The sequence below is a fragment of the Podarcis tiliguerta genome (assembly GCF_965153285.1).
Source record: "Podarcis tiliguerta genome assembly, chromosome: 2".
NCBI lineage: Eukaryota > Metazoa > Chordata > Lepidosauria > Squamata > Lacertidae > Podarcis > Podarcis tiliguerta.
The window spans coordinates 118,704,593-118,729,153 of NC_139535.1; the positions used below are offsets into that span (position 1 = coordinate 118,704,593).

Here is a 24,561-nt window from a genome sequence, read left to right on the forward strand (position 1 = left end):
AGTCCGCGCAGACATACACCCCCAGTCTCCACTTAACAGAGCGGGGCCACACCTGAAAACGTTCCTCCCAGGTGTCGAAATGTCCCGGGAAAGCCGCGTTAAAGAGCTCCAGCTGCAGAGGCCCTTTTTGTGCAATTCCCCAGGAAGGAGAAGGGAGGCTCCCCTGGACAAACTTGGGCGACTGCTGCCCTCTTTGGGCGTCTCGGCCGCAGGGAAGCCTCGAGCGGGGGGAGAGGGTTCTCTTTTCGGCTCGAGGTTACCTTCCAGCGAGAGAAGGGTTAAAACAGGTGCGCCCCCCCCCGCCCCCGCCGTGGCGAGGCAGGCCCGGCTCCGCCCCTTTGCTTTCGAAAAAGCCACTCAGGTGCTGCGAGTCCGCGCTCGGCCCGGACCGCGCCCGCCCCTCGCCCGCCAGCGCATATAAGGAGGTGCGCGCCCTCCCGCCGCCGAACCGCCCTTCGCAGCGCCCGAGCCTTCCTTCCTCCCGCTCCGCTCGACCCCGAAGGCGCCACCATGAAGAGGACCACCACGACGTCCACCTCGTCCTTCCGCAGCTCCTCCGCGGGCCCCGCGCGCTCCTTCAGCAGCCGCTCCTACACGGCGGGCCCCGTCGGCGCCTCGCGAGTCAGCACCTCCTATGCCTCCTCCAGCTACGGGGGAAGCCGCTTCGGCGGCGGCGGCGGGGGCTTCCGAAGCAGCTTGTCCTTGGGCGGCGGCGGCATCACGGCCGTCAGCGTCAACCAGAGTCTGCTGGCGCCGCTCAACTTGGAGATCGACCCCCACATCCAGCAAGTGCGGACCAAGGAGAAGGAGGAGATCAAGACCCTCAACAACAAGTTCGCCAACTTGATTGACAAGGTGGGGCCTCGGGCGGGAGAGACCCGCTGGGGGCGCGCGGAAGAAGGGGTTTCCCCGGGGGGGGGGGACTAGAGGACTCCACGGTTTGGTTGACTAGCGCCCTGTGTGTTATTGTGGGGTTAATTGACGCGGCACCGCCAGCGCCTTACACGGGGGAAAGGGGTCCCTGGCTCCGAGGAGCACACAATCCCAGTTAAGATGGGGGAAATTAAATGGTGAGCTTCATGCCTGGTTGCAGGAGGAGGATGGAGGTGGAAGCTGTCGGGTGGCAGCCCAAGCGGTCGGTTAGAATCGACCTGTGAGGGAACCTCTGTAAAAGTTCGCATCTCTCTTCTGTCAGCTGATCTATCCTTAATGAAGGAGGGTGTGTGTACCCAGGTGTGAGATGGAGGAAAGGGAATTCGGCAAATGGCAGTCTTGATAGTGAAGGAGAAGCACAAGAGAGGCCTTTGCCGTGGAGGCAAAGAAAGTGAAACCTGGATTCTACTCCTGGGTGGTGCGCAGGAATCTGTGCTGGAAACGAGAGGCTAAAGATCGCTTTTAAAGAGCACATTCATGGGCTGAAAGTTTCCTGGACTTTGCTCACCCCTGTGGTGGGGGAATCAGAGCTGGTCCGGTGTGTGATCAGACCAGTTGAACAAGCGAAGGCTCCTCCTACACAAAAAAAGTTCTGTTTACTTTCCTGGTTAAAAAGAACGTGGGTAGGGAAAGCGAGGAAACGGTAAGGTCCTCAATCACATTTTCTACCCATGACTCACCATATATCATTGAATGCCCTCCCTGGATGAAAGGGTAAGCTGCCCCCTTCTGCAGGGGCCATAGTCAAAGGTTATGAGCAATTTTGTCTGCCAACAGATGGGGCTTTCCTAAAGGTGCCTTTTGACGCTGCAAACCTTTATGCAACCACCTGGGAGTAAGCTCCGTTTAACTCTGTGCTGCTTACTTCTCAGGAGCTATTTTTCCAGGTGCTGCCATAATGTTTCCACTCTCTAATTATGGTCTATCTGTCAGGAGTGGTTGCAGGATTGGGCTGTCTCCCGCTGCTGCCATTCACAGTTCCCTCTGTGCTCTCAACCTCAATCAAAAGTTTCATTCTCACTGACCCTGACCCTGGGCTAACCCTGAGCAGGCTAATCATTAGAAGCAAGCTTTGAAAGGCTGCCTGCTAACCAGTGGTAAGGGTCCCCTTTAGACATCCATTCCCCAGTGGATTCTTCGTTGGCTGTTTGCAATCTTGGGGCCCCCAGAATGCACTCTAGGCAGTGGGGTTCCTGTTTACCCTCCAGTAGTTCTTTCTCCTTTTGGAAGTGAAAATGTGAAGACTACTGCCCTTGGTCCTGCCCTGGGGTCTGACTCCTTCCTGTGAGCTGGGTTTCCGAATGTCTGTTTTGAATACTAGTGGGTAGAAGCCTTCAGACTTCCTCAAAGGAGGAAGAGTAAAAGCATTTTCCCTAGCATTAACTATCCTCAGGGAGGAAATACGCAGGTATGAGAGGTGAAGCTGAGGAGAGGAGAGGGAGCTTACAAACTTTGATCTGCAGCCAGCTTCTGAACTCTTATAAGCAGAGTTAGAAAGTGGAAGCCTTATTTCTGTATGGCACCACTTATGTTAAAGCAAAATGGGAAGAGGGAGAGAACCACCAACTTGAATTCCATGTGCATTCCTGGCTATGCCAAGTTTTTAGTATAGAATATCAGAGACTGGATTGCAAAATTTGGAAGGTCCTCCTCATCTATAATAGTTTTCTGCAAAAGTTCCTGCATGGAGCCTGTGGCAGGCTCCTTGATACACCTGGACGGGGCCCTTCCAATTTTTGTATTGTCTCCGAATTTCCAGGAATGCTTTCAGTTAATTGGATTCCTTTGCATTCAATTCATGTCAGGCCTCTGTTTCCTACAAAAAGATGCAGAGTTTGAAATCTGGTGTATTAAGAGACCAGGTGTGGTGTTTGAATGTGCACCAGATGGTACCTGAGTGGAGCCAGACAGGACTCGGGTAATTGTTAGTGTTAATAATAAATAATACAGGAGTCACCAATTGGCTCCACACCTTTTTAGCTCGAACACTGCTGCAGCTTCTCATGTCTGGAGCCTACAGAGATGAAGGGTTCCATAAGGTTAGACAAGAGGGCTTATCCACACTTCCTCTAGTCCCACTGCTCTCTCCCCCCCCCCCGGAAAATAGCTCTTTAGCACTCAAAGCAAAAGGTAATTTTCCCCAGACTGAAGTTTGGTGTAATTTAGAGCAAAAGAGTGGATTTTCCCCGAGAAAGGAGCAGGAAAACCACTTGAACCTGTTTTCTAGGAAGGGCTGAAGCGGAAGTGTGGATGAGCCTAAATACAACTCTCTCCCCACTGAGGGCTGGACTGTTTGTGGTTAGAAGGTATACGCAAAGACTCTCACTCCATTGTTGTTACTTGCCATCTGACTGGGCTTCTGCATCCTGCCTGCAAAAATGGCTTCCAGGTCTAAGTCTTAGTTAGCGCTGCCTCAGATTAAGCACACAACCTAAACACCAGCAATGCCAACTCACCTGTACGTCTCATCACCAGGGGTAATCTCATATGCTTAAATCTGGCTTTAATAAGCATTTTGCCACAACAGCCATGGAACCGTAGTTCTTTGACATCGGGGCAATGAACCTCTAATTCAAATTTGATTACTCTCAGCAAACTACAACTCCCAGAATCTTTGGTGCATGTTAGGGCTGCTGGAATTTCCCAAACGTAGCCAGGTTTTGGCTGTTGGAAACAGCGCCTGGGCGTAAATCGCTTTCATGTCCGGGAGAATCTGGACATATGGCATCCCATGTTGGAAGTATAGATTTTGGCAAATTTCCTTTAAAATAGCTCGAAAACTTTTTATTTAGATTTTGCAGAAAAAGCCCAATAACTTTTGTGTCCAGATTTTCCACTTTTTGAAATAACGAAACCCTAATGGGGGGGGGGGGAGAAAGCGAGGCTTGTGGAAGTGGTATAAAACAAATGTGAAGTTCGCCGTGCTTCCTTTGCCGGAGAGTATGAAAATGGTTGCCAAGTGGCAGTTGCTTTTAATTGCTTCCTCTGGCAATTGTTGCTATGTGGCTTTGCAGCTTGTAATATTGATCAGATCCCCCCCCCCCCCGGTTTGTTGGTGCTGCTGAAAAGTTTGCCTTCATAAAGTTCTCTGATCCATGATAGTGGGCTGAACTTTTGCTGTGTGGAAAAAAACTTTTCACAGGGAGCTTTGAAAGTGGTCTCCTCCATAATGGGCCCGCACTCTTCCCTGCAGGAGGATATGAGGGAGAAGGAATGAAAAATGCAAGGCCAAATGTATAAAAGGGGAAGACCTCTGGCAAACAGTAGGCACTCTGAACTAAAAAGCTTTCTCCTGTATCCTGGACAACCTTTATTAACACACACACATCTTAGGCTGAAATTAGGCTGCTTTTATTGTCCATCTGTTTATGGTGTTTGATGAACCTGGGCAACAACTGTCAAACAAGCTCCTAACCAGAGGCCTGCTGGTAGTCTATGGGTCTTTTATTTGGCCCGAGGCCTTTTAAGAATCTGCAGAAGCAGCAAGATCCTCTCAGTCACTGGTGTTTCAACAACGGCTAGTAGCCATTGGTAGTTTTCCCCCTGCAAAAAAGAATATTGGGATCTGAAATTTATTGAGTGTGGTTGGTAGCTCTGTGTTGGGGGTGAACTTCCAGGATTCCTTCTACAGAAGTGAGCTTTCTGTGCTGAGTATTTAACTGGATGGAGTCCCTTCTGTTCTCCCCCCTTGCCTCCAGGTTCGCTTCCTGGAGCAGCAGAATAAGATGCTGGACACCAAATGGAGTCTCCTGCAAAACCAGAAAATCACCCGAAGCAACATGGATGGCATGTTTGAGGCCTACATCAACAACCTGCGCCGGCAGCTGGATGGCTTAGGGCAGGAGAGAGCGAGGCTGGATGCTGAGTTGGGCAACATGCAGGGCCTTGTAGAAGAATTCAAGACTAGGTGAGTGGGGGGCAGCTGGGTTATTCCACCTTCATTATTTAATCTTCCTCTGACTAAACAGCATTAAGCTAAACCTGAGTCTCACCTGTTGTCAAGGCTGTGAAAATTCCATAGTTGCTCTGGAATCAGCTCTACTATTTGGCTTCCTGAAGTTACTGCATTTCTTCTTTTTAACATAAAAGTTTAGTCCACACCAATGATGTGAATGGCTCCCTATATTAAAGTTGGCAGTGGTGTCTGATGGCTTGGGATCTGTTTTCCTGACAATGACCTTTTGCTGCCCATATGTCTGATTAATGCAGATGTAATAGTCCCAGTCTCTGGGTTGCAGTCATGCTAACCAGGTTCCCCACTCTAATCAGGAACGTTAGCAAACGCTGCCGAAGAAGGAACCTGATTGGTGCTAATATAACTTTAAGATGGGAGGAGAGGAATTCTTTCCAGGGAGCAACTGCGTTGGAGCACATAAATGCTCTTGTCATCTGCTTCCCCCACATTCCCCTTCACACACCTGTGGTCACTCTCAAGGCGGAGTGGGGCTCTAGAAACTTACAACATGAGAAGGGCAGATTGTATGCTGACTATTTTACTGCTTTAAGATCTTCAAACCTATGTTTCTAAGACGCTTCAAAGCTTCTGGAGGAATGAGAATTAAAAAGCATACAAAAACAATCTCTAAACAATGCTACACTTGAAATGAATTGTTCCCTTTAAGAGGAAGTAACGGATGGAAGACATTTTTGCAGAATCTTAAAATGTGCAGGTCATAAACCTGCACATAGTAGCTTTACCCCCCCCCCTTGACTTTTCAGTCAAGCGTAGACACCCTGTTACCTGAGTGTGCTGTTCTTCTTCCTTGTCCCAAGCACAACTACAGCTGCTGCAATGCACCACCACCAGGGTGAACGAACCAGTCTTGCAAGTGTCTGACTATTTCCAAAATGAGGCTGACACATATGGACACCCTGCCTGCCTCTCAAGACATACTTGACAGTGGAGGGAATACTGTTCATTAGGGTTGCAAGCTTTCCCGGGACTGGGAGGGTGTGGTACCTGGGAACTCCAAGGAGACATCTCTGACCCAGAGGAGGAGCCGGGCAGCCTTTGGTGATTAGACCACAACCCACTCCTGAGCAATCTCCAGAACAGGATTAGGATCTCCGTCTCCATGAATTTTTGGCATATATTATGTCTGTGGTGGTGTCTACCACTCATGCACCTTGCCTCACAAAAGAGGAAGAGAAAACAGACTGGAATAACATGTTGAGAAAAGGGGGCGGTTTATAAAGAGGAACACAGCTGGGATTGGATTGCTCCTGAAGACAGAGGCTGCAATCCTGTGCACCAGGGGATGGAGATCATGTGGTCATCCAGATGCAGCTGCGCTCGTTAATTGAATGGGATGCTAGCTGAGTGTCACCTTAATTTTGGTTTGTGAATTGAACCAGCTAAAACCTAATTTTGTGAAGTTAAAGCTGTTGGGACTGAGCCTTGGTAGGAAGTTTATGATGTCTGCTTCCTCTGTTTTAGGGGTCCTTTGATTTTAACCCCTAATGTATGTGGGGTTGCATGTGGGATATTTAGAGTTTCTTAGGAGAAGGCATATGCACACTCTGCACATGCTCAAGTACAGTGTCTCCACACATGCATCCCAAAGCAGTCTTTGCACCAAAAGCATGTGGCCTTGGTTTAAATGAAGCCATTCTAGGCTCACTTGTCACCTAAACTAATCCATCCTGTTCCTTTTCCCATTAGGTACGAAGAGGAAATCAACCATCGTACTGAGAAGGAGAATGAGTTTGTCCTTTTGAAGAAGGTGAGTGATTTCCTAGCTAGTGATTATTATGCTTTGTGACAACTTCGTAGAGGTCTTTAATTATAATGGTGGCTTGTGCTCTACCTCCTTAGGATGTGGATGAGGCCTACATGAACAAGGTTGAGCTGGAGTCCCGTCTGGAATGCCTGACCGACGAGATCAACTTCCTGAGGCAGTTGTATGATGAGGTAGGCATCACCTTTAAGGAAACAGAATGGCCAGCGTGCCAAGGCTTCCAGGTTCAATCCCTGCCGTGTCCCTGTGGCTGGTCAGCATGGGCATTACTTAACTAGATGGGCCCAAGCGTCTGGTGCAGGACAAAGCAGGTTCCTATGGGCTTTCCTCCTATTCTGCTTGGAAATATCAGGGGGAACCTGTAAAATAAGAATAGGCAGCCCAGACATATCCATGGACGGAAATTATTACTAGTATTTATTAAATCTCTTTACTGCCCTATACCCACAGGTCTCTGAGCAGTGCACAGGATAAAATCACAATATAAAAACACAAAATACATAAGCATGCAAACCTCCCTGGGGAGAGCTTTCCACCTCCAGATTTCTTGTGTTGCCACCTCCAGATTTCTTGTGTAAAGAGGCTATCAGGGTCTTTAAACTTCATAGCAAATCTTTTTTTCCACCTCCATGTCTAATGCTGCAAATCTTTTTAGCTTCCTGGGCCCTGGTCTTAATAAGGTTTTAGCTATTCTTACTAGTGTCTTGAGACATGAACAAACTCCTCCTTCCAATACCGTTAAAATTGACTTTCCAGTGGCTCAGGTTTAGCAAAGCTTATCTTATTGGGCTGCATATGTGAAAGCATTGTTGGGCAAAGTGTTTTGCTTTCTTCCAGGAAGCTGGACTCTTGGAAACGTTGCTCTAACCACTAATAACATGGCCTAAGAAATCTCAGTACAGGTGATGGAGTAGAACCAGGATGGGGAACTTGGGGCGCTCTGGATGTTATTGGACTCCAGCTCCCATCATTCCTGACAACTGGCCATGCTGGTTGGATCTGATGGGTGTGGCAGCCCAACATCCCTAGCCCTGACCCTAACTGTTGAAACCTCTTGCAGAGAAGAGGGCTGTGCCTTGGTGGCAGAGCATGTTCTTGGAGGCCTTTCTTGGTTCATTGCATAATATATATTTTTTAATTTAAAGCTTGAAAAACAAAAGATGATGTACAAAAGTTAACATCAAGTACCAATCATTTTTTAACATAAAAACCGAGAGGAAATAAAGAAAAAGAGGAAAGGAAAGGACAAGACTACTGATTCTGTATCAGCTGTTAAAGTTAATACAGATTTACGCATAACACTTGCTCCAGAATAACATCTAATTCTTCTACTTTCCATAAACCAACCTTTTTTCAGTCTTCAGACCCAGATATCCAGACAAGTTCCATTTTCCTTTTCACAGTAAAAAGTCCCTAAAAGGTTCCTAATGATTTATAAATGTCAACAATGATTTTTCTCTAAACACGTCAACTCTGCCATCTCTGGCAAATCCAATAATTTTAATAACCATTTTTCCATAGTAGTTAATAGTAAGTCCTTCCATCTTTGTGCATATAGCATAATCTCTGCTGTGAACAAATATTGAAATAATCTTCCATAATCTTTTTCTAGTTGTGTATCCCATTAGTCCCAGCAGAAAGAGTTCTGGCTTCAGTTGAATATTAACCCTCAAAATCTTCTGTATTAATGTATTTGTATCAATTATTTAAAGCTTTTTTAAGATGTCCACCAAGCACGATAAAATGCCCCTTCCTGTACTTGAAGGCCTTTTTGGTTCATCATGGCTGTTTGCTTCTTGATCTTGATTAATGATGGTAATACCAAATTGCCTCCAACTTTCTCTCCATGCAGGAGCTGCGTGTAATGCAGTCTCAGATCAACGACACCTCTGTGGTCCTGTCTATGGACAACAACCGCAGCTTGGACTTGGATGGTATCATTGCTGAGGTCAAAGCACAGTATGAAGAAATAGCTGCCAAGAGCCGGGCTGAGGCAGAGAGCATGTACCAGATCAAGGTGAGACCCCCTGCCTTGCTTACTCCTGGCTGGGCTAGGAATCCTTCCTCTTTAGGGTGCAAATTGGCATATTACGAGGGGGGGGGGACCTTTTGATCTGTGTTTCTCCATGTTTTTTGTTAGTATTTCTAGCTAGACATGAAACCCCAGTAAATGGTGAGAAACTTCATGTGAATGAGCTTGAGGATTTTCATATTTATGTTTGCAATAGGTTGGCTTGTTCACCCCCAGTACTCTGAGAACTATTGACTGTGTTATCACAGTCCTCACATCACATTCATGCCATGTGGCCAGGGAGAGTGAAACTTCCACAGTGCCAAGGATGTAAATCTTTGCCTTCTAAAACCCTGAATTACCAACAAGTTTACATCTGTTCTACTTAGTGAAAGACTGCCAGTGTCAGCTAACATAACTGAAATGGCGTGACTATATTGAAACAGGATACTTCCATCCTTGTTTTGCACCACCTTTATGGTAAATTAATAAACACTGCCCCATAATTTCAGATTAAAAAGCAACAATCCTACCAAAATAATCTGCTTGGACTCGGAGTACGGATGAAATCTGCAACATCTGGAGGGGGAATGTATGTATAGACTGCTGGCAAGAATACCAAGGGCTAGTGTGCTTCCAATAGGTTAGCGAACTTTGCATGTGAAATTTGTTAGAAAGGATCCTGAATTTTGTGAGGTTTTGCGTAAGGTAGGGTTGCCAAAACAACTGCCATTTACTGGCATAACCTGCAGAATGGTGTTCTGACAAGGGTTGGCGTATTCTATTCTGAAATGCCCCTGAATTCCATGTGCTGCATCTCCTGGCTTCTGTGTTGTCTGATGGATTTATATTTTTTAATTGGAAGTGAACTGCCTTAATCCTAGAATCTGCAAATGGGGTGGGTGATGGGGAGTGGGGCTGCCAAACGCAAGCTGGTGAGTGTCAGTATTTGAGATAATGGTGGGTGGAAAGTTGCCCTTTGACATCAATCACGTTAATCATCATAATTTGGCATAAAGTGTGAGCAATGTGCATAACATATATATTATCTCAGTGACAACAGCCCTGTATTACTATGATCATCCTTGTGTTGCAGACGGAAGCAGGTGAGGCTCAGAGATAATAGCTTGCCTAAGGCCACATGAGGAGAGTTTGTGGCTGAAGTGAGATTTAGGAAGTATTTGTGCATTGTGACTCATGCTCTTAGCCACTCCACTGTACTACCAGTTTTCTTGAAAGAGTTGGAAGCTGCAGGAGGCATATGCAGACGACCTGCCCCATTCATATTGCACCTGTTCTCCAAGAACTTCAGGGGCTGATCCTAGTTTAGCCCTTCCAATGGGACGTCTTAGGTAGCTTAGGAGACAATGACTTGGCCACCCCCTCAATTTGTTTTGTGCCTGGGCTGCATTACACACTGTAACATTTAAAACATCCTGACATGCTGGGAACTGTAGCTTACCCCTCTCAGATCTACAGTTCCCAGGATTCCTTTTTTAAAGGGGCGGGAGTGCTTTAAATGTGCTTTAAATGTATGGTGTGTGTGGTGTGTATGCTATGTTAGACTCATGTCTGCTCTGAAATGTCAATAGGTCAATAGGCCTTTCTCAGTCTTTGGTCCCTAGATGTTGTTGGGCTACAGCTCCCATCACTCCTAGCAAGTGGACAGGGATCAGGGGTGATAGGAGTTGTAGTTCAAGAACATCTGGAGAACATCTGAGAAAAGTTGCTCTATTCCCTGGTTGGTGGGGAAGAGAAGGGCCCCCCCACCCAACCTGCAGCATCCCCTCTGCTCACCAGTGGAAGACCCCCCCCCCTCAGTTTTACTGCAGCATTAGGGCACTGGGGGAGGGTCACAGCTGTGGAGGGTTAAATATCTCCATGTTTTAAGAGGTTGCCCTTGTGTGCGCGCTGTGTGTTTTAAGTGTTTAATCTGCCTGTCATGACAGTAGTAACAGGGCACTCCATCTGAGTGTCTGCAAAGGTCTTCACTTGCTGGATTCTTGAGATTCTCTGACCCTCGCCTTTTACTGAGAGCCACCTTTTTGGAAGCTGTTCCCAACACATGTCACATTTGTCTCTTTCTGTCTCCTCCCTGTAGTATGAAGAGCTCCAGTCAGTGGCGGGCAAGCATGGAGATGACCTCCGCAACACCAAGAATGAAATCAATGAGCTCAACAGGATCATCAACCGGATACAGTCAGAAATTGAGGGTCTGAAAGGCCAGGTCAGGAGGCAATGTTTGTGATTGATGCAGTGCCATATATAATAACATTAGCCAAAGAGGCAGGCCTCTGACCTCATGGAATTCAACCACCTACCTGTACATAGGCAAATGATTTTGATTGCTCCAATATCATATTGGTTGTGTTTTCCTTCAAGTTCCATTGCTCTTGGCAGAGCTTGCAGCACACCATTTCCCTTGAAACTGAAGCACCTAGTGTTTTCAGTGCTCCTAAATGCTTGGTTTTGGAGCAGACAGAACAGCTCCTCCTCAGTGTTCTTTTCCAGAGTGACCCTAGGAGCCAGTCCTCAGTGGCTGTCTCGCCTCCTTTCAATCCTGACTGTGTTATTCTCAGTGGTGAAAAAACTCCCCTTTCTTTCATGCAGACTGGGCAGCTCCAGGACACTGGAGACAAGAACCCAGAGGCAGAAATAGGACTGTGTCTTTGGCATGCACACATATGCACTCTGGAGCACTGCACCGCTGCTTCTGGCTTTTGGGATTTTAACAGGCAGCGCTGAATGTCTCTCTTGCAAATGGGAAAACGATTGGGCTCTTCCTTTTTTCCTCTCCTCCCCAGCGTGCTAATCTAGAAGCTGCCATCACTGAGGCTGAGGAACGTGGGGAGTTGGCCGTAAAGGATGCCAGCAGCAAACTGTCTGAGTTGGAGGCTGCCCTGCAGAGAGCCAAGCAAGACATGGCCCGCCAGCTGAGGGAATACCAGGAGCTGATGAACGTCAAGCTGGCTCTGGATATAGAGATCGCCACCTATAGGAAGCTTCTGGAAGGAGAAGAGAACAGGTGGGTGCCAAGACAGGGCTCTGACATCTGTACTTCTAAAAAAAGAAAAGTGCTCTTGGTGGCATTGGGGTGGTCATATGGGATCTAGTTTCCAGTACTGCTTGTGCCTGCAAAAATTTTGGGGCTAATGGACTTCTTTGTTTCCAGTTGGTGCATGTTCCCTTTCTTCTGCAATACTGCAATTCCTCTGGGATGCCTTTTCTTCGTCCTCCTTTTATTACACTGATTATTAATGCCAGAGTGCCCCTCCTGAAAGCAACAGTGAAACGATCAATAATGCAGAATGGGCTGGACTGTCCAGTAGAAATTCACCCATAAAGCATCCACCACTATTTTGTCAGTGGCATGTTGCAGAATACACCTGCAAAAACCCCCAACTCTCTGGAGCCCCCTCTCCTCCCACCCCCCACAACCAGTAGTGCATTCTGGCAGCAGCACATGCTCCGGTGCTCTGTCCTTGCATGGGTGTGCAGCAATTGGGATTGCCGGCACATAGACAAATGCTTCCACTTCCACATAGACTTTTGCTTTTAGCAGTTCCATTTTTTGTCCCTGCTTCTTCTGTCCCTGCATGCTGATTTTGTTTTTGCTTTGTCTTCCCCTCCACCCACTTTGGCAGGCTGGAGTCAGGGATGCAGAACATGAGCATTCAGACCAAAACAACCGGCTATTCAGGTAAGCAGACTTTGCGATTTCATTGAACTAGAGGCATAGGATGAATCTACAGGGTTATGTTTTGAGGCATGGAAGAGTCGTGGCAACTAGATTTCCCTTTTCTATATCACAATGTTTTGCTGGTGATACACCAGTTGAAAAGCAGATATAGGCAGCGCTACCAGTGAGAGGCAAAGCCAACTCCTCCTAGATTGGTCCTCATCCTCCTCTGAGTTCTACTGGGCAGGAAACTGGGCAGGAAGCTGACAGCCAGTGCAATTCCTGGAATGGCTGAAAGGGGCTGCCTGGCAGGTTGAGCAGTGGGCAGGGCACTATTTGTCCCAGTTAACCAACCTCCATTGATAGGTGGAAATTTTGAAAATGTAGCCACCATGTTGGATGTATCCACCATCTATGCTTGAAGGAGCTGGGAGGCCCCCTGTGTCATGTATCCCCCAGTTTCTGCCAATAATAGGAGCAGCAATATCACCCGGGGGGGGGGATTAAGGCTGATAATTCCCCAATGCAATTGTGTTATGGTGGGCGGGGGGGGGGGGATCCCAGAAGCATCACCGTTGCCCTGAAATCAGTTCTGTCCCAGAGTCCTGACCAAGGGGACTCTGGGATGCCCAGAGGAAACTTTAACAGGACTGCCCCACTGTTGCATGGATGACTCACATTGTTCTGGGAACCGATTAACAAAATGCATATGCATATACTTTTAAGTTTTCATCATTGTAAATGGCTGCTAGCCATGATGGCTATGTTCTGCCTCCACTTTCGGAGTGATTGCTGTTAATTGGCTACCATGCAAACAGGATGCTGGGCTAGGTGGGCCACTGGCCTGGTTTAGGAGGGCTGCTCTTATGTGCTATAGATGTTGGGGCAGCTTCTTCCCCTGTCTAGGGTTTGGAAACACCACTCTGTCTCTAATATTAAACTCCTTTGTTCCCACCCAGGTGGTCTGTCCAGTGGCTTCAGTAGCTATGGGGGTGGATACAGCTCTTCATACTCAAGTGGTGGATACTCCATGAATTCTTCCCCGCTGGAGAGCTCTGCAGTCTCCAAGTCGAGGGCCATTGTCATCAAGAAGATCGAGACTCGGGATGGGAAGCTGGTGTCTGAGTCCTCAGATGTGCTGTCCAACTGAGATGCTGTTTGCATCCAAAAAGAACCACCTCCAGCAGTTTAGAGTGCCTTAAATCCAATGAGCCTTCATTTATCTAGCCAGGTCAAAAGGTCAATGGGAGGATTGGGGAGGGAAAAGGGCAGGAGAAGGGGTAGTGGGGCAATTTTCTTCTCCTCAACCTTTGCTGGAGCATCAGATATCACAAGGGGGACCTGCAACAAAATGTTGCAGGGTGGTTGCTCCTACTCAGATTTCAAGCCATCTCCCCGTTTTTCCATCTATTTTTTCTCTCCCCTAGTTTCCCTACCTAAAGAGCTGAGATTCTCCTTAACCTGTTGTTAAATCTCTTCTTTGTGCTCTTTAGGCTATGCATATATAGTTTTTTGTATCCCTTCCTCTCCCACCTACCCTGACTATATACACAAATGATTTATGTTTTAAGTCTGTAGACACTCCTGTTTTACTCAAGAACTATTATCAGTGACTTTTTGGATGCAGGGAGAGAAGCTAGGACTGCTCTTATACCTTCAACTACAGGTTGAATGGTAGAAATCAGCAGGCAAAGCTTCTCATAGTACAGAGCAGGCAGGCAGGGCTTGTGGCCAACCCATGTTGTTGGACTGCCAGCTCTCATCAACCCCAGCCTGCATGGGCAACAGCCAGGTGATGGGAGTCCAATAATGTCTGGAGGGCTACTTGTTCCCAATCCTGCTGTAAGCCAAGGAGAGAACCTTGGGCAATATAGAGCTGCCTTGGTGCCTTATACCCGGGGGTAATGAAGCTTGATGCAATGTCCTGTCTCCTACATGGAAACAGCCCCAAAGGTAATTTTCTCTGCCTCCTTGGAATGTTTTTCTACATAAACTTCCAATGCAAGGACTTTTGTCTTTGCTTGATTCTTTTACCATGATGGGATTGCCCCTTTGTGGAATCCTTGATGAGCCTCTGTAGAACCCACAGGAGATTTCGGTTGGTCCTACCAAAGATGCTTGTGTGCATGCAGACACACACAAACTTAGAAAGTGTTGAAATCTTCCACAGCTGACAAGTTAAATTGATGCTGAATCGCCCATCCAGCTGGTTTGCATGATACCAGGTAACCTTTCTTTTAGGAGGCTGGTGGTGGTGCTTCCACTGTTGCTCCTCCTGCAGTAGACACAGCTGAACTTCTCAATGAACCCTGTGCATTTTTACTAGGAAGGAAGTTCTTCTTGGATTCAATGGGGCTTGCTTTTTAAAAAATATTTTAAGTAAACACACACACAAAAATAAAAATAAGCATTGGTAGGAACTCTGGCCTTAAAAGTACTGCGTGCATTCACTCCCCCAAATGAAGAGTAAAGAGAGGGAATGAATGTGAGCAGCAGTATCACTCAATCTAGCTGGATGAGGGCAGAAATGTGTGCATTTCATTCTTAAAACACACCTTAATTACATTTTAGTTGCCTCCAGCATGGTTTTGATGTGGGAGATGGCTTTGTAATTCCCACCCCCTTTGCAGGGCCAAAGTGGTGGTTAAAAAAACTAGACCGGGGCACTTGGTTAAGCATTTAACAACCCCAATAGTCCACATTTAATGCAAAAGTGAGCCCCAAGTGACTCTCCCAAGTTTGTAGAGCTAAGGCATAGGCCTATATATGCATGATTACTTGGGGGGCTCATTCCCATGTAAGCACCCATAGGATTGCAGCCGGGGCTTGTTCTTGATGTCTCTGCCAGAAAAGAGTCTTGATTTCATTCCTATGGGACTTGTGGAGTAAATGGGTCAGGAGGATGGACTGCATTTCTTTTGTGTTTTTTCTCCCCTCAAATGGTATCTCTGCACAGCAAACCTCTCACCTCAGACCTTGTTTAATAAAAGCATTAATTACACAACTATGTTGTCATTCATTTTCTGCACCCAAGAATCACTTGTTTTGTGTAGCAATAGGGATATGGCTACATGGCTACATATGGCAATAGGGAGCTGTGGCATGTTCTGGTTAAGGAGAAAACTGACTGATGCAAACACAGAACCAAAGTAGGTGGTGATCAGGGTGTGAGGTGGTGATCAGGAAGCAAGGCCCTTGGTGCCTTGTTCATCTATTAGCTTACAAGACACTCCTAGGTGACACGACATGTGGCATACAGGTGGAGGACCTGAGTCTCAGATATTGCCAGCTAAATGACGTGATGGCTTCACGATTTTCCCCACATTGTGATTTTTGCATAGCACAAACATGATTCCAGGTAGAAAATTATGAAACCGATGTCAATATCGCCCAGCCCTAGAGACATTACAATGAAAGTTATACCTATATATATTTCAAGTTATTTATACTTGAAATCTAAGAGCTTACACTGTACAGTGGACGCTCATGTTGGGAACGTGTTCCGTATGGGAGGCACATTCGCAACCCCCAGTGCCGCGTCTGCACGGGTTGTGAATTGGTGCTTCTGCGCATGCATGACCACCGAAACCCAGAAGTAACTCGTTCCGGTACTTCAAGGTTTTGGTGCATCTGTAACCCAAAAAAACGCAACCTGAAGCGTCTGTAACTGTACGTGTTCTTCAAAGACGTTAGTGGGCCCAGCAGGCCCTGTCTGCAGGAGTCACAGGTGCCCCAGGTGCCACTTACTCTGGGATGTGTTTGGACTCCTGCCACAGCAGTCAAGGAAGAGGGAGCACTCAGAATAAGAGTGCTATTTTTTCAAACAACTTGCAAACAAACCTGGAACCTGATCACTAAGCCCAGATAGGAATCTTAAAATGACGGGAAAATATAAACTCTTCCCCAACAGAGTGGCCACAAATGGCAGCAACACCCCCACAGCCACCCCCAAACAGGGGCCTTCTCTGTAGTGGCGCCTGCCCTGCGAAATGCCCTTCCATCAGATGTTAAACAACTGACTTAGAAAACACCTGAAGGCATTAATGTTTTATCGTGTTTTTAGTATTCTGTTGGGAGCCGCCCTTATTATTATTGCCCTTACTAGGGGTGTTTCTCGCTGAACCCCCTTCCTGCATCTCTTCAGGCTTTTTTCCATCAGAATTCCCACCCTCACCTACAAGAACGAACCGTGGAATTTTCACCCATTCTCAACCCCTTGCAGTTCGTCATCCTTAATTAGGGGGGGAAAGAGGCATTGTGGAAAATATGGAAGCATTTATTGCACATGAACATTTTAAATTAAACTCGGCAACCCCTGTCTCTGCCATGAGGCGGCGGCAGCTTCCTCATTTCTTCATTCTCATTTCTTCATCCTCTTTTAATTAAAGTGGCATCTGAAAAATAAAATCTCTAGCGGTTTCTGGAGATCAGTGCGAAGACCGTCGGCGAGTCCGGGCCGACACCGGGTGATGGCTTGGCTTCCAAACATGGCAAATCTTTGGCATTGTGGGAGCACCTGGCTTTCCCAGCTTAAGTCTCTGTCCCTTATCATCCCCCACAGGAAGCAGGCTGGGGGGAAGACCGGAAGTGAGAGCCCAGGATCCTCCGTTCCGGCCTGTGGCGGAGAAAGAGCTGGACTCGGGAGGTGATTGTGCTTCTTTTTCTCTTTCAGCCAAGCTGTGGTTATTATCAGAGGAGACTGGCAGCTTGGAAACTGTCCAGGGCACTGCGCCCTTCCCCACATATGGACGGAACAGACAGCTTGACACTAGGGGGCCTGAGATCAGACCAGCACCGGCCGCTCCAGCGGCTTCAAGTATTCCCTTTTTTGCTGGGAGCAAATGCCTTTGCTGCAACCCCCAGTCAGGGCACGATGGGTTTTGTAGGATCCAAGCCCCAGGGAAATCGGGGGAGAGGGAGGGCGTTGGGCCTTGAGAGCCTGCAGCCTCTTTCTCTGTGAGGAGCAGAGGTGCCTGGCCTCTGCAGCAGTCCGTGGGGCCCGGTGCCTGTGGCCCTGCCCTGCTGGTGTTGGCTGTGCTCCCCTTCTCAGTGCTCACAGCGGACGATCCTGGTGCCTCTTTGCAGGGCAGCAGCGGCAACACACCTACATGGAGGGCAAGGCTGGGCCTGCTAGGCTTCTGAAGCTGCTTGTGGCTTCAGCTGAGCTTTCTCCATAGCCGTGCCATAAGGAAGTGAGCGCTTGAAAAAGCCCAGCTGTGGAGAAAACACAGAGACAAGATCAGGGCTTATAATGTAAAAGGTACAACCCAGGAATCTTCTCCAGGGCAAACACCACTGCAATGAACATGCCTTGTGCACATCTCTAGATACTCACCTTCATCGTGATGGGGAGACAACCAAAAGAAGGAAAACTCCCCCAGGAGACATTCCCAGCATAGTTTACCCATAACAGTACAAAACAAGAGCGGGACTGCGCCACCAATCTATCCAGTGAGTCTTGTAACACTACTCTAGCCCACTGCATCTTATAGATCCTGCCTGCAAGTTTTCAGACAGATCTCCAAACTAGAAACACCCATAGGGTAAAAGCAGAGAGGTTTTTGCACAGGTCACAGAAATTAGGGTTGCCATATTTCAAAAAGTGAAGATCCGAACACAAAAGTTATTGATTTTTTTGCAAAATAGCAAAAAGGCAGGAAATAAAAATAAACCAAAACTCTGCAGTCAGAATAAATCATGAAAATTAAGCACACTTAAGACTCCTTGACACGAGTGTACAAATCACTAAGTCTCTGTTGAATATGTGAACTGACTACATCAAAATGCAGGGCAATCACAGAAGTTGGACTTGCAGCAGCGCATTCTCACATGCAAATTGTGACTGTGACTGCATGTTGTAATCATCAAGCGACCAAAGATGGATTTACATGTGCCATGCTTTTTTCCTTCTTGTTGTTGTTTGCACTAAGTCTTTCATTTCCACAATTCAAGAATTAGGAACGTTAGGGACTGAGGGGGAGGCTCACACATTACAGCTGCTCCAGATTCCTTGCGGCGGCAGCTACATGTGAAGGGCAGAACTGCATTGCTCCTTGCTGCCTGCATCATACATGACATCACACATGACACTTTTAGTTGCACAGAAAGCAGAAAACACACATTTGCAACTGTTGGAGGTGCTTTAGCCAGGTAACTGCAGTGTAGCTGCAACTCTCAGTTGAGCATGCAGGCAATGGCAAACCTGAATTTAGCTCTGTGCAATGTGCAAAAATAACTCAAAGTGTCTATGGGGGTGCAGGGTGGGTATTACAGGGACTAGAAATAACAGAGAAAGGAGGGGCTAGGAGCTGTCCATAGTGCTGAAGCCACACCCCATTATTACCACTTGAAATCCTGCACAGTGTTCATCTGGCATTTGGAATTTTATTATTATTTGTTCATATTCCTCTCTGCAACTGTAAGGCCAAGAAACTGCTGTTAAAAAGCATTTGAAAGCAAAGCTTTTTAGCAGTCTAGCATAAAAACGTGGAGCATCCTAAGCTGATGAATTTAGTCATTCCAGTCCTACTTGCAGCTGGTGTGTCAGAGATTCTATCACCTTATCCCCAACTCTGAACCTTGCCCCCCCCCCACTTTCTCCCAACTCAGTTATCCCACCTTGTATAGAACATAGATGAGCAGCGCCAAGAGCAGCAATCCAATCAGAATGGCTAAGATGATGATCCAGAGAGGAACCCCCTGGCTGGTCTCTGCCTTGGGCCAGTGCAGTGATGTTTGCACCTGTCAGCAGAAAGGAAGCAGAAAGGAAGGAGGAATAAGGTTATCACCTGTCTTGCATCCAGAGGCTGCCAACCATTCAAGTTAAGTGGAACCCTCATGTACAGGAACAGTCTCCTCAGTATCAGGCACAGGGAACGAACACCAAAGGCGGCCATTCCTTGGTTGTGAGCTTCTATCTAGAGGTATCTGGCTGCCTCCTATTGGAACCAGAATTCCATGGATGGACCCTGATCCAATCTAGAAAGATCTGCAAAACACTCTCTTTGATCAACAGCATGATTCAACAGCTTGTTGAAAGAAGGCCCAGTTGAGTTCTATGGGACCTATTCCCAAGTACATGTGTGCAGCAGCCCTGGCTGGTGGGCCTAACTGGGTCCCCAGCCCCCCAGGTAGCCTGCAAATCATGTCCCCTGGTGTCATATATGATGGCAGATGTTGGGCAGGCAAAGGCGTAACTGGCCCAAAGGGAGGTTGCAGGCACCATAGATCAGCTAACCATCAGCACCTGCAAAGCTCCCTGCACAGTGCTTTGCAAGCATTGACCACCAGCTGATCACTGGGGCTTCTGCAGCACAGCACTATGGAAGAATGAGTCACCCAGTGTCATTGTGACATCAAGTGACTGACAAGTGGGAAGCCCCCCCCCCCCGCTGTTGTCATAATGATCCGGCCAGTCTGTCAGATCCAGGACTGCAGCCTAATTTTTACTTGTTTGAAAAGCAACAAAATGTATTCCAGCTAAACTGTCCCGTCCCCCTCTCCATCTATCTCCAACTGTTCTGTGGTGAGGGTCCTGAAGACATGCTAGGCTTTTGTGATTCTAATGCTATTTGTAAGTTACCTTGGAAAGATCTGCATCGTCACCGCCACCAAGGATTTATAACAATAAACATCAACAATAGTTAATGGTAATGAATACTGACCTTGAGGTAAGCGGTGGGTTTCTCTAGAGGCTGGATTTTGTAGGGCACTTTCTGCACGTAGTAGACAGCTTCGCACTGTATGGTGTAGGGATTATTCTCTTTCTGCAAATGTGTAAAGGGGATAAAATGAAAGTGAGGGCCAGACCCTGCGATGCACTGGGCTAGTATGTGGTCAGCTGACTCTGAAGAGATCTAGTGTGGAGTCAAACATACCCTCTTCCCAAGGGATGAGCCTGCAAAAGTAAATGTATGGGGAAGGGAATGCCATTAGCTTCCTGCAGTGACTATTTTATTTAGGCAAACAACATTTCCATGTGGAAGAGAGGCTCAGACAGACAGACACCAGCTGCATGCCTCTCTTCATTGCTCCACCACCAAGAAATAAGTGCTTTGATTCTTATCATCAGTTGCAAGTCATTCTGGGGCTTGTTTGCTTGAAAAGCGGGATATAAGCCTTTATCATAAATAGATAGATCTCATGTGGATCCGCTGAGCCAAGTCAAGAAGTGTGGTGTGTCCTTCCAGTGGAGGCAAGAGGGTCTGGGAAAGGTGGAAGAGCTGGCAGGGGATTCAGCACAATACACCAGATGCTGTGAAAGCCAGCCAGCACCCAGCAATCTCCCTCTCTCTCAAGTCGATTCTTAACCCTGAAATCAAATCTGCAGCTGTAAAGTGAGGCCTGGAAGAGGCTCCCGGCAGGTGCTGTGCTTACCAGCTGGAAGCTCTTGGACCAGATGCGGAAGTAGAGGCGCAAGCTGACACTTTTCTGTCTCTGCACCGCCCCCATGTGGCAGCGGAGCTGGAAGCACTCCTCGTCATTGCATTTCTACAAGACAAGAAGGAACCATAGTCAGAAGAGAGCCTGAGGCTGAAAACACCCCCAGAAACCCAGTTAGGCCACGAGGGCCACAGGCAGCGATCGGATGCAGCAACAGTGCTTCTAACAACTAAAGCGTAACTCCTGGGGAAAGTCATCATGTCTAAGTGATTCACAAACTTTCTCCCTGACCCTTTGAAAATTGTTGAGGGTCTTGGCAGACCACTTAATGATTTTTCTTCCTGTTGCTTAGGAACTGCAATGTGCTGTGCATGTGCTGTCTCTCAGCCTTTCCCCCCCTTTCTCATGGCTTCCTTCCTTCCCCTGTACTGACTTTCCACTCCTTTCAAGTGCCTTGTCGGTCTCTTCTCCCCATCTTGGCCCAGCTGCAGTTTTCTTCCTCCTCTGAGGGCAGCAGAGCCTCCTCTCCTTGCTGCTTCCACACTTTGGGAACCCTGCTCTAAAGCTATAGCTGGGAAGGGAAATGATAAGGGCTGTACACAACATTTCATACCGACGGAGATCTTAGAATCCCATGAAAACATTACGTGAGCAAAGGCTGCGGAAGAGCATGAGGAAGGGATGCATTAGGGCAGCGTTTCTCAACCTTGGGTCCCCAGATGTTGTTGAACTACAACTCCCATCATCCCTAGCTAGCAAGGCCAGAACTCAGGGATGATGGGAGTTGTAGTTCAACAACATCTGGGGACCCAGGGCTGAGAAGCACTGCATTAGGGGCTTTGTCAGGCTGCTGCTGCAGCAGCAGCAGGAGGAAGAGAAGGGAAGCAGGACCACTCCATCAGCCCAGCTGGACCAGCAACCTTTGGCTTCTCCTCTCGCATTCCAGGTGATCATTGTAAGCGCTCTGTAGATAAGAGCAAGTGCTCAAGTTTACATTTTTCTTCCTACATGTTATGTATTTTAGACTGAAAGTCTGAGGGCAGCTAACTGATTGCTGTAGGTCACTCTGGGTGATTTTTTTCCCAGCTGAAGAAGCTACAAGGCTTACCAGAGTGTTCAAAACTCCATCTTGTTTCTGCACATAGTGCTGCTCTGGCCAAGGTGAAGCTGCTGAGCTCTGCTCCAGCTATGAGAGAAAGAAGGCACCTTTCTAAATAAGTTATCAATAGTCACGAGCCAATTGTACAAGCTTTTCTATAGTTAGCTGTGACCCAGTGATACAGCTGACATAGTATATACTCTAGATGCTGCACCTCTGCTCACTCCGCTCACCGACCCCACTGCCATTCCCCCCACATTAAGCGTCCCCTGCAACAACTCCTTCTGCCTCAGATGACGGAGGCATAGCCTTAGCACAGCCACCGGGGCTAGGAGCCACCGGTACCCTCCACCAATTTGTCCAATCCCTCTTTAAAGCCTTCCTTGCTGGTGGCCATCACCGAGTTCCATCCTTGAACGAACATTCCGCTTCTTTGCATGTCCACAAGTTCTGCTGAATCAGACTGAGCAGGAGTGCAACAGGAGATGCACAGAATTTATAAAAAAACAGCTGATTCTTTCATTGAGGTTTAGCAGTCTCCTTCTCTGGTAGTCAAGCCTCTCTTATTTAAAACAAAAAACCCTCCCCATCCCATTGTTCAAAAGAAACCCAGCTCCTGGGTCTGTCTGTGTCAAGAAGCAGGCATGCAGTATCTCATGGAGACACCGTGCTTAACGGTTTTTGCTTTTCCAGCCGACCAATGGAGGTAGGTTACAAAGGCCAAATATATGCCAGGGGGCAAGAGAAGCTATTGGAGAAATGTTGGGGAAGGGGCAAAGCATTAGGGTTCCTGGCACAGAACAGGATGGGGATGAGTTACGAAGAAGGTTCAGAACTTGGAGGGCCATCAGATTGTCAGAGTTTTCAGGAAGGAATCAAGAAAATACCAAGAAGCTTGAATAATTAAAGTGGATCAAGGCGACCTGTCTCTATGGCAACAAATCCACTTAAAAACCCCAGAAACTGGATTTTTGCAGTTTGGAAAGTAATGAGGAAATGCATTGAAAAGTGTTAAGATGAACAAATGACTAACAGAAAGATGTAGAAACACCCCAAAGGCAAATTAGGATGAATGCTCAATGTCATAGAACCTCCCTACAAACAAATTAAAATGAGCGCCCAATAAAGGATACACATAATCTAACTTCTCTGTAGGCTTTATGCAGCCAAATCAGGATGAATGCTTAATAAATAGGCTTGTCTGGAGGAGAGGCTGCCATTCTGCAGTGTGAACGCTGAGTTCCCCCACCCACCTAAAAATTGCACTGTCCCTGGTTGCAGAGGCTGAGCTCCAGTCCCCAAACTCACATCCCAGGCCAGTCCTCTGCAGAGGCGCTTCTTTTCCCGCCCGCTGACCAACCATTACCTGCAGGCGGGACGGGTTGAGGAGGTGGCTGGAGGTGCAGTTGGCTTGCGCCACGTAGCGTGTCATGTACAGCACAGCTCGCCCTTGAGTCCGGAGCGGGCAGCTGATGTCCAGGATCCCCTCACTGATGGCGCTTGGCCCGTCATTCAAAAACTGCAGGACAAATGGGAAGAAAACAAATTGCAGGGACATCGGAAGCTGCATTACGTCACCAAGTCAGATTATGAGCCCATCTGGTTTGGTGTGGTCGGTTATGGCTGGAAATGGCTCTCTGGGGGTTGCAAGGACTGAGAAGCTTTCTCATCACCTGCAGGCAAAGCAGATAGTCCAGCACTGAGCTACAGGATCCTCCCCCAAAGAGGCGGCAGCAGGGATGGGGGTGGGGGAAAAGCATAATGATCTAAACATGGTGGACAGGCCCAGTGGTCACAGAGAAAGGAGGATAGACAGACTGGTACTGTTTTAAATAGTGGCAAGCCAGGTGCTTCCAGGAATGAAGCAAACACTCTCTCCTGCAGTTTGCCCTTTAGCACCCATTATCCAACAATACACTGTCCCTAATGCTGGAGGTTCCATTTTGCTATCAGTGCTGCCAACAGATTTCTCCCTTGTGAAACCTTGATAGCTAAGAATATGAGATAGTGTGCATGCCATAATTCTTCAGGAACACAGAAGAAACACAGAATACAGCACTGGGCACAGGATTCAGAATTTCACCTTTTTTCCTCCTTGCTTGTTAAGCAAAGGTATGGTTCCAAAAGCAAGAGTGATCCTGCCCATGCATGAACTGCCACCACCCTTGCACTCTTGTCCTCAGCGGACAACACCCACCTCATAGACATGGCACACACCGGGGCCCACGTCTTGTTCTCGTTGCAGCGCTCGACTTGGGAGCAAGCCAGTCCCTGGAAGGGACACTGTCTCTGGCATGGATGCTCTATAGAAGGGGAAAGGAAGGCACTCAGACGTGCAGAAGAAAAAGCGATTTTAAACAGGCCAGAGCAAAATCCTTATGAATTATTTAGGCTATTCAAAATGGCAAAAAATGCAAAATTACGAAACTTTACAGAATTGCAATAAAACTAGTGTTGCAAATCTGAAGGCCAAAGCCCTCATCAGTTGCCTTGTATCGTATTCTGGTGTAACAGCGGATTTTATTGCAACTTTTAAAAAATCTCTCTTTGGTAATTTCAAAATGAAGATCCTTTTCCTAGCCCACTTTTCCTCAGCAATATCAAATTGTAAGATCTCTGGCACTGGTATCATTTATTTATTGAAATATTTTTATTGCTCCATAAATTGTTCCAGGCAGCTAACCTAGATTCTTCAAAAAGGTGATCATAACATCCAAGA

General features: G+C 47.4%; 2 protein-coding genes across 3 annotated transcripts in view; one reads left to right on the top strand and one right to left on the bottom strand.

Moving 5' to 3' along the window:
- Nucleotides 1–200: 200 nt before the first annotated feature.
- On the top strand, nucleotides 201–15,365 carry LOC310671877 (keratin, type II cytoskeletal 8-like). Its single transcript, XM_083428272.1, has 9 exons — nucleotides 201–855; nucleotides 4,632–4,840; nucleotides 6,596–6,656; nucleotides 6,749–6,844; nucleotides 8,524–8,688; nucleotides 10,784–10,909; nucleotides 11,487–11,707; nucleotides 12,327–12,382; nucleotides 13,321–15,365. The coding sequence occupies exons 1-9, from the start codon at nucleotides 511–513 to the stop codon at nucleotides 13,509–13,511; spliced, it is 1,470 nt and encodes a 489-aa protein (XP_083284398.1). The 5' UTR covers nucleotides 201–510; the 3' UTR covers nucleotides 13,512–15,365.
- Nucleotides 15,366–16,616: 1,251 nt separating this feature from the next.
- ITGA5 (integrin subunit alpha 5) overlaps nucleotides 16,617–24,561 on the bottom strand; it is a 69,668-nt gene continuing 61,723 nt past the window's right edge. For both annotated transcript variants that reach the window (XM_083428225.1, XM_083428224.1), the window contains exons 24-30: nucleotides 24,040–24,145; nucleotides 23,209–23,361; nucleotides 21,852–21,929; nucleotides 20,738–20,851; nucleotides 20,026–20,127; nucleotides 18,980–19,102; nucleotides 16,617–17,575 (exon numbers count right to left, since the gene is read on the bottom strand). In XM_083428225.1, coding sequence (XP_083284351.1) covers nucleotides 17,492–17,575; nucleotides 18,980–19,102; nucleotides 20,026–20,127; nucleotides 20,738–20,851; nucleotides 21,852–21,929; nucleotides 23,209–23,361; nucleotides 24,040–24,145 — 760 coding nt within the window. In that variant the 3' untranslated portion in view covers nucleotides 16,617–17,491. The remainder of the gene's footprint in view (nucleotides 17,576–18,979; nucleotides 19,103–20,025; nucleotides 20,128–20,737; nucleotides 20,852–21,851; nucleotides 21,930–23,208; nucleotides 23,362–24,039; nucleotides 24,146–24,561) is intronic.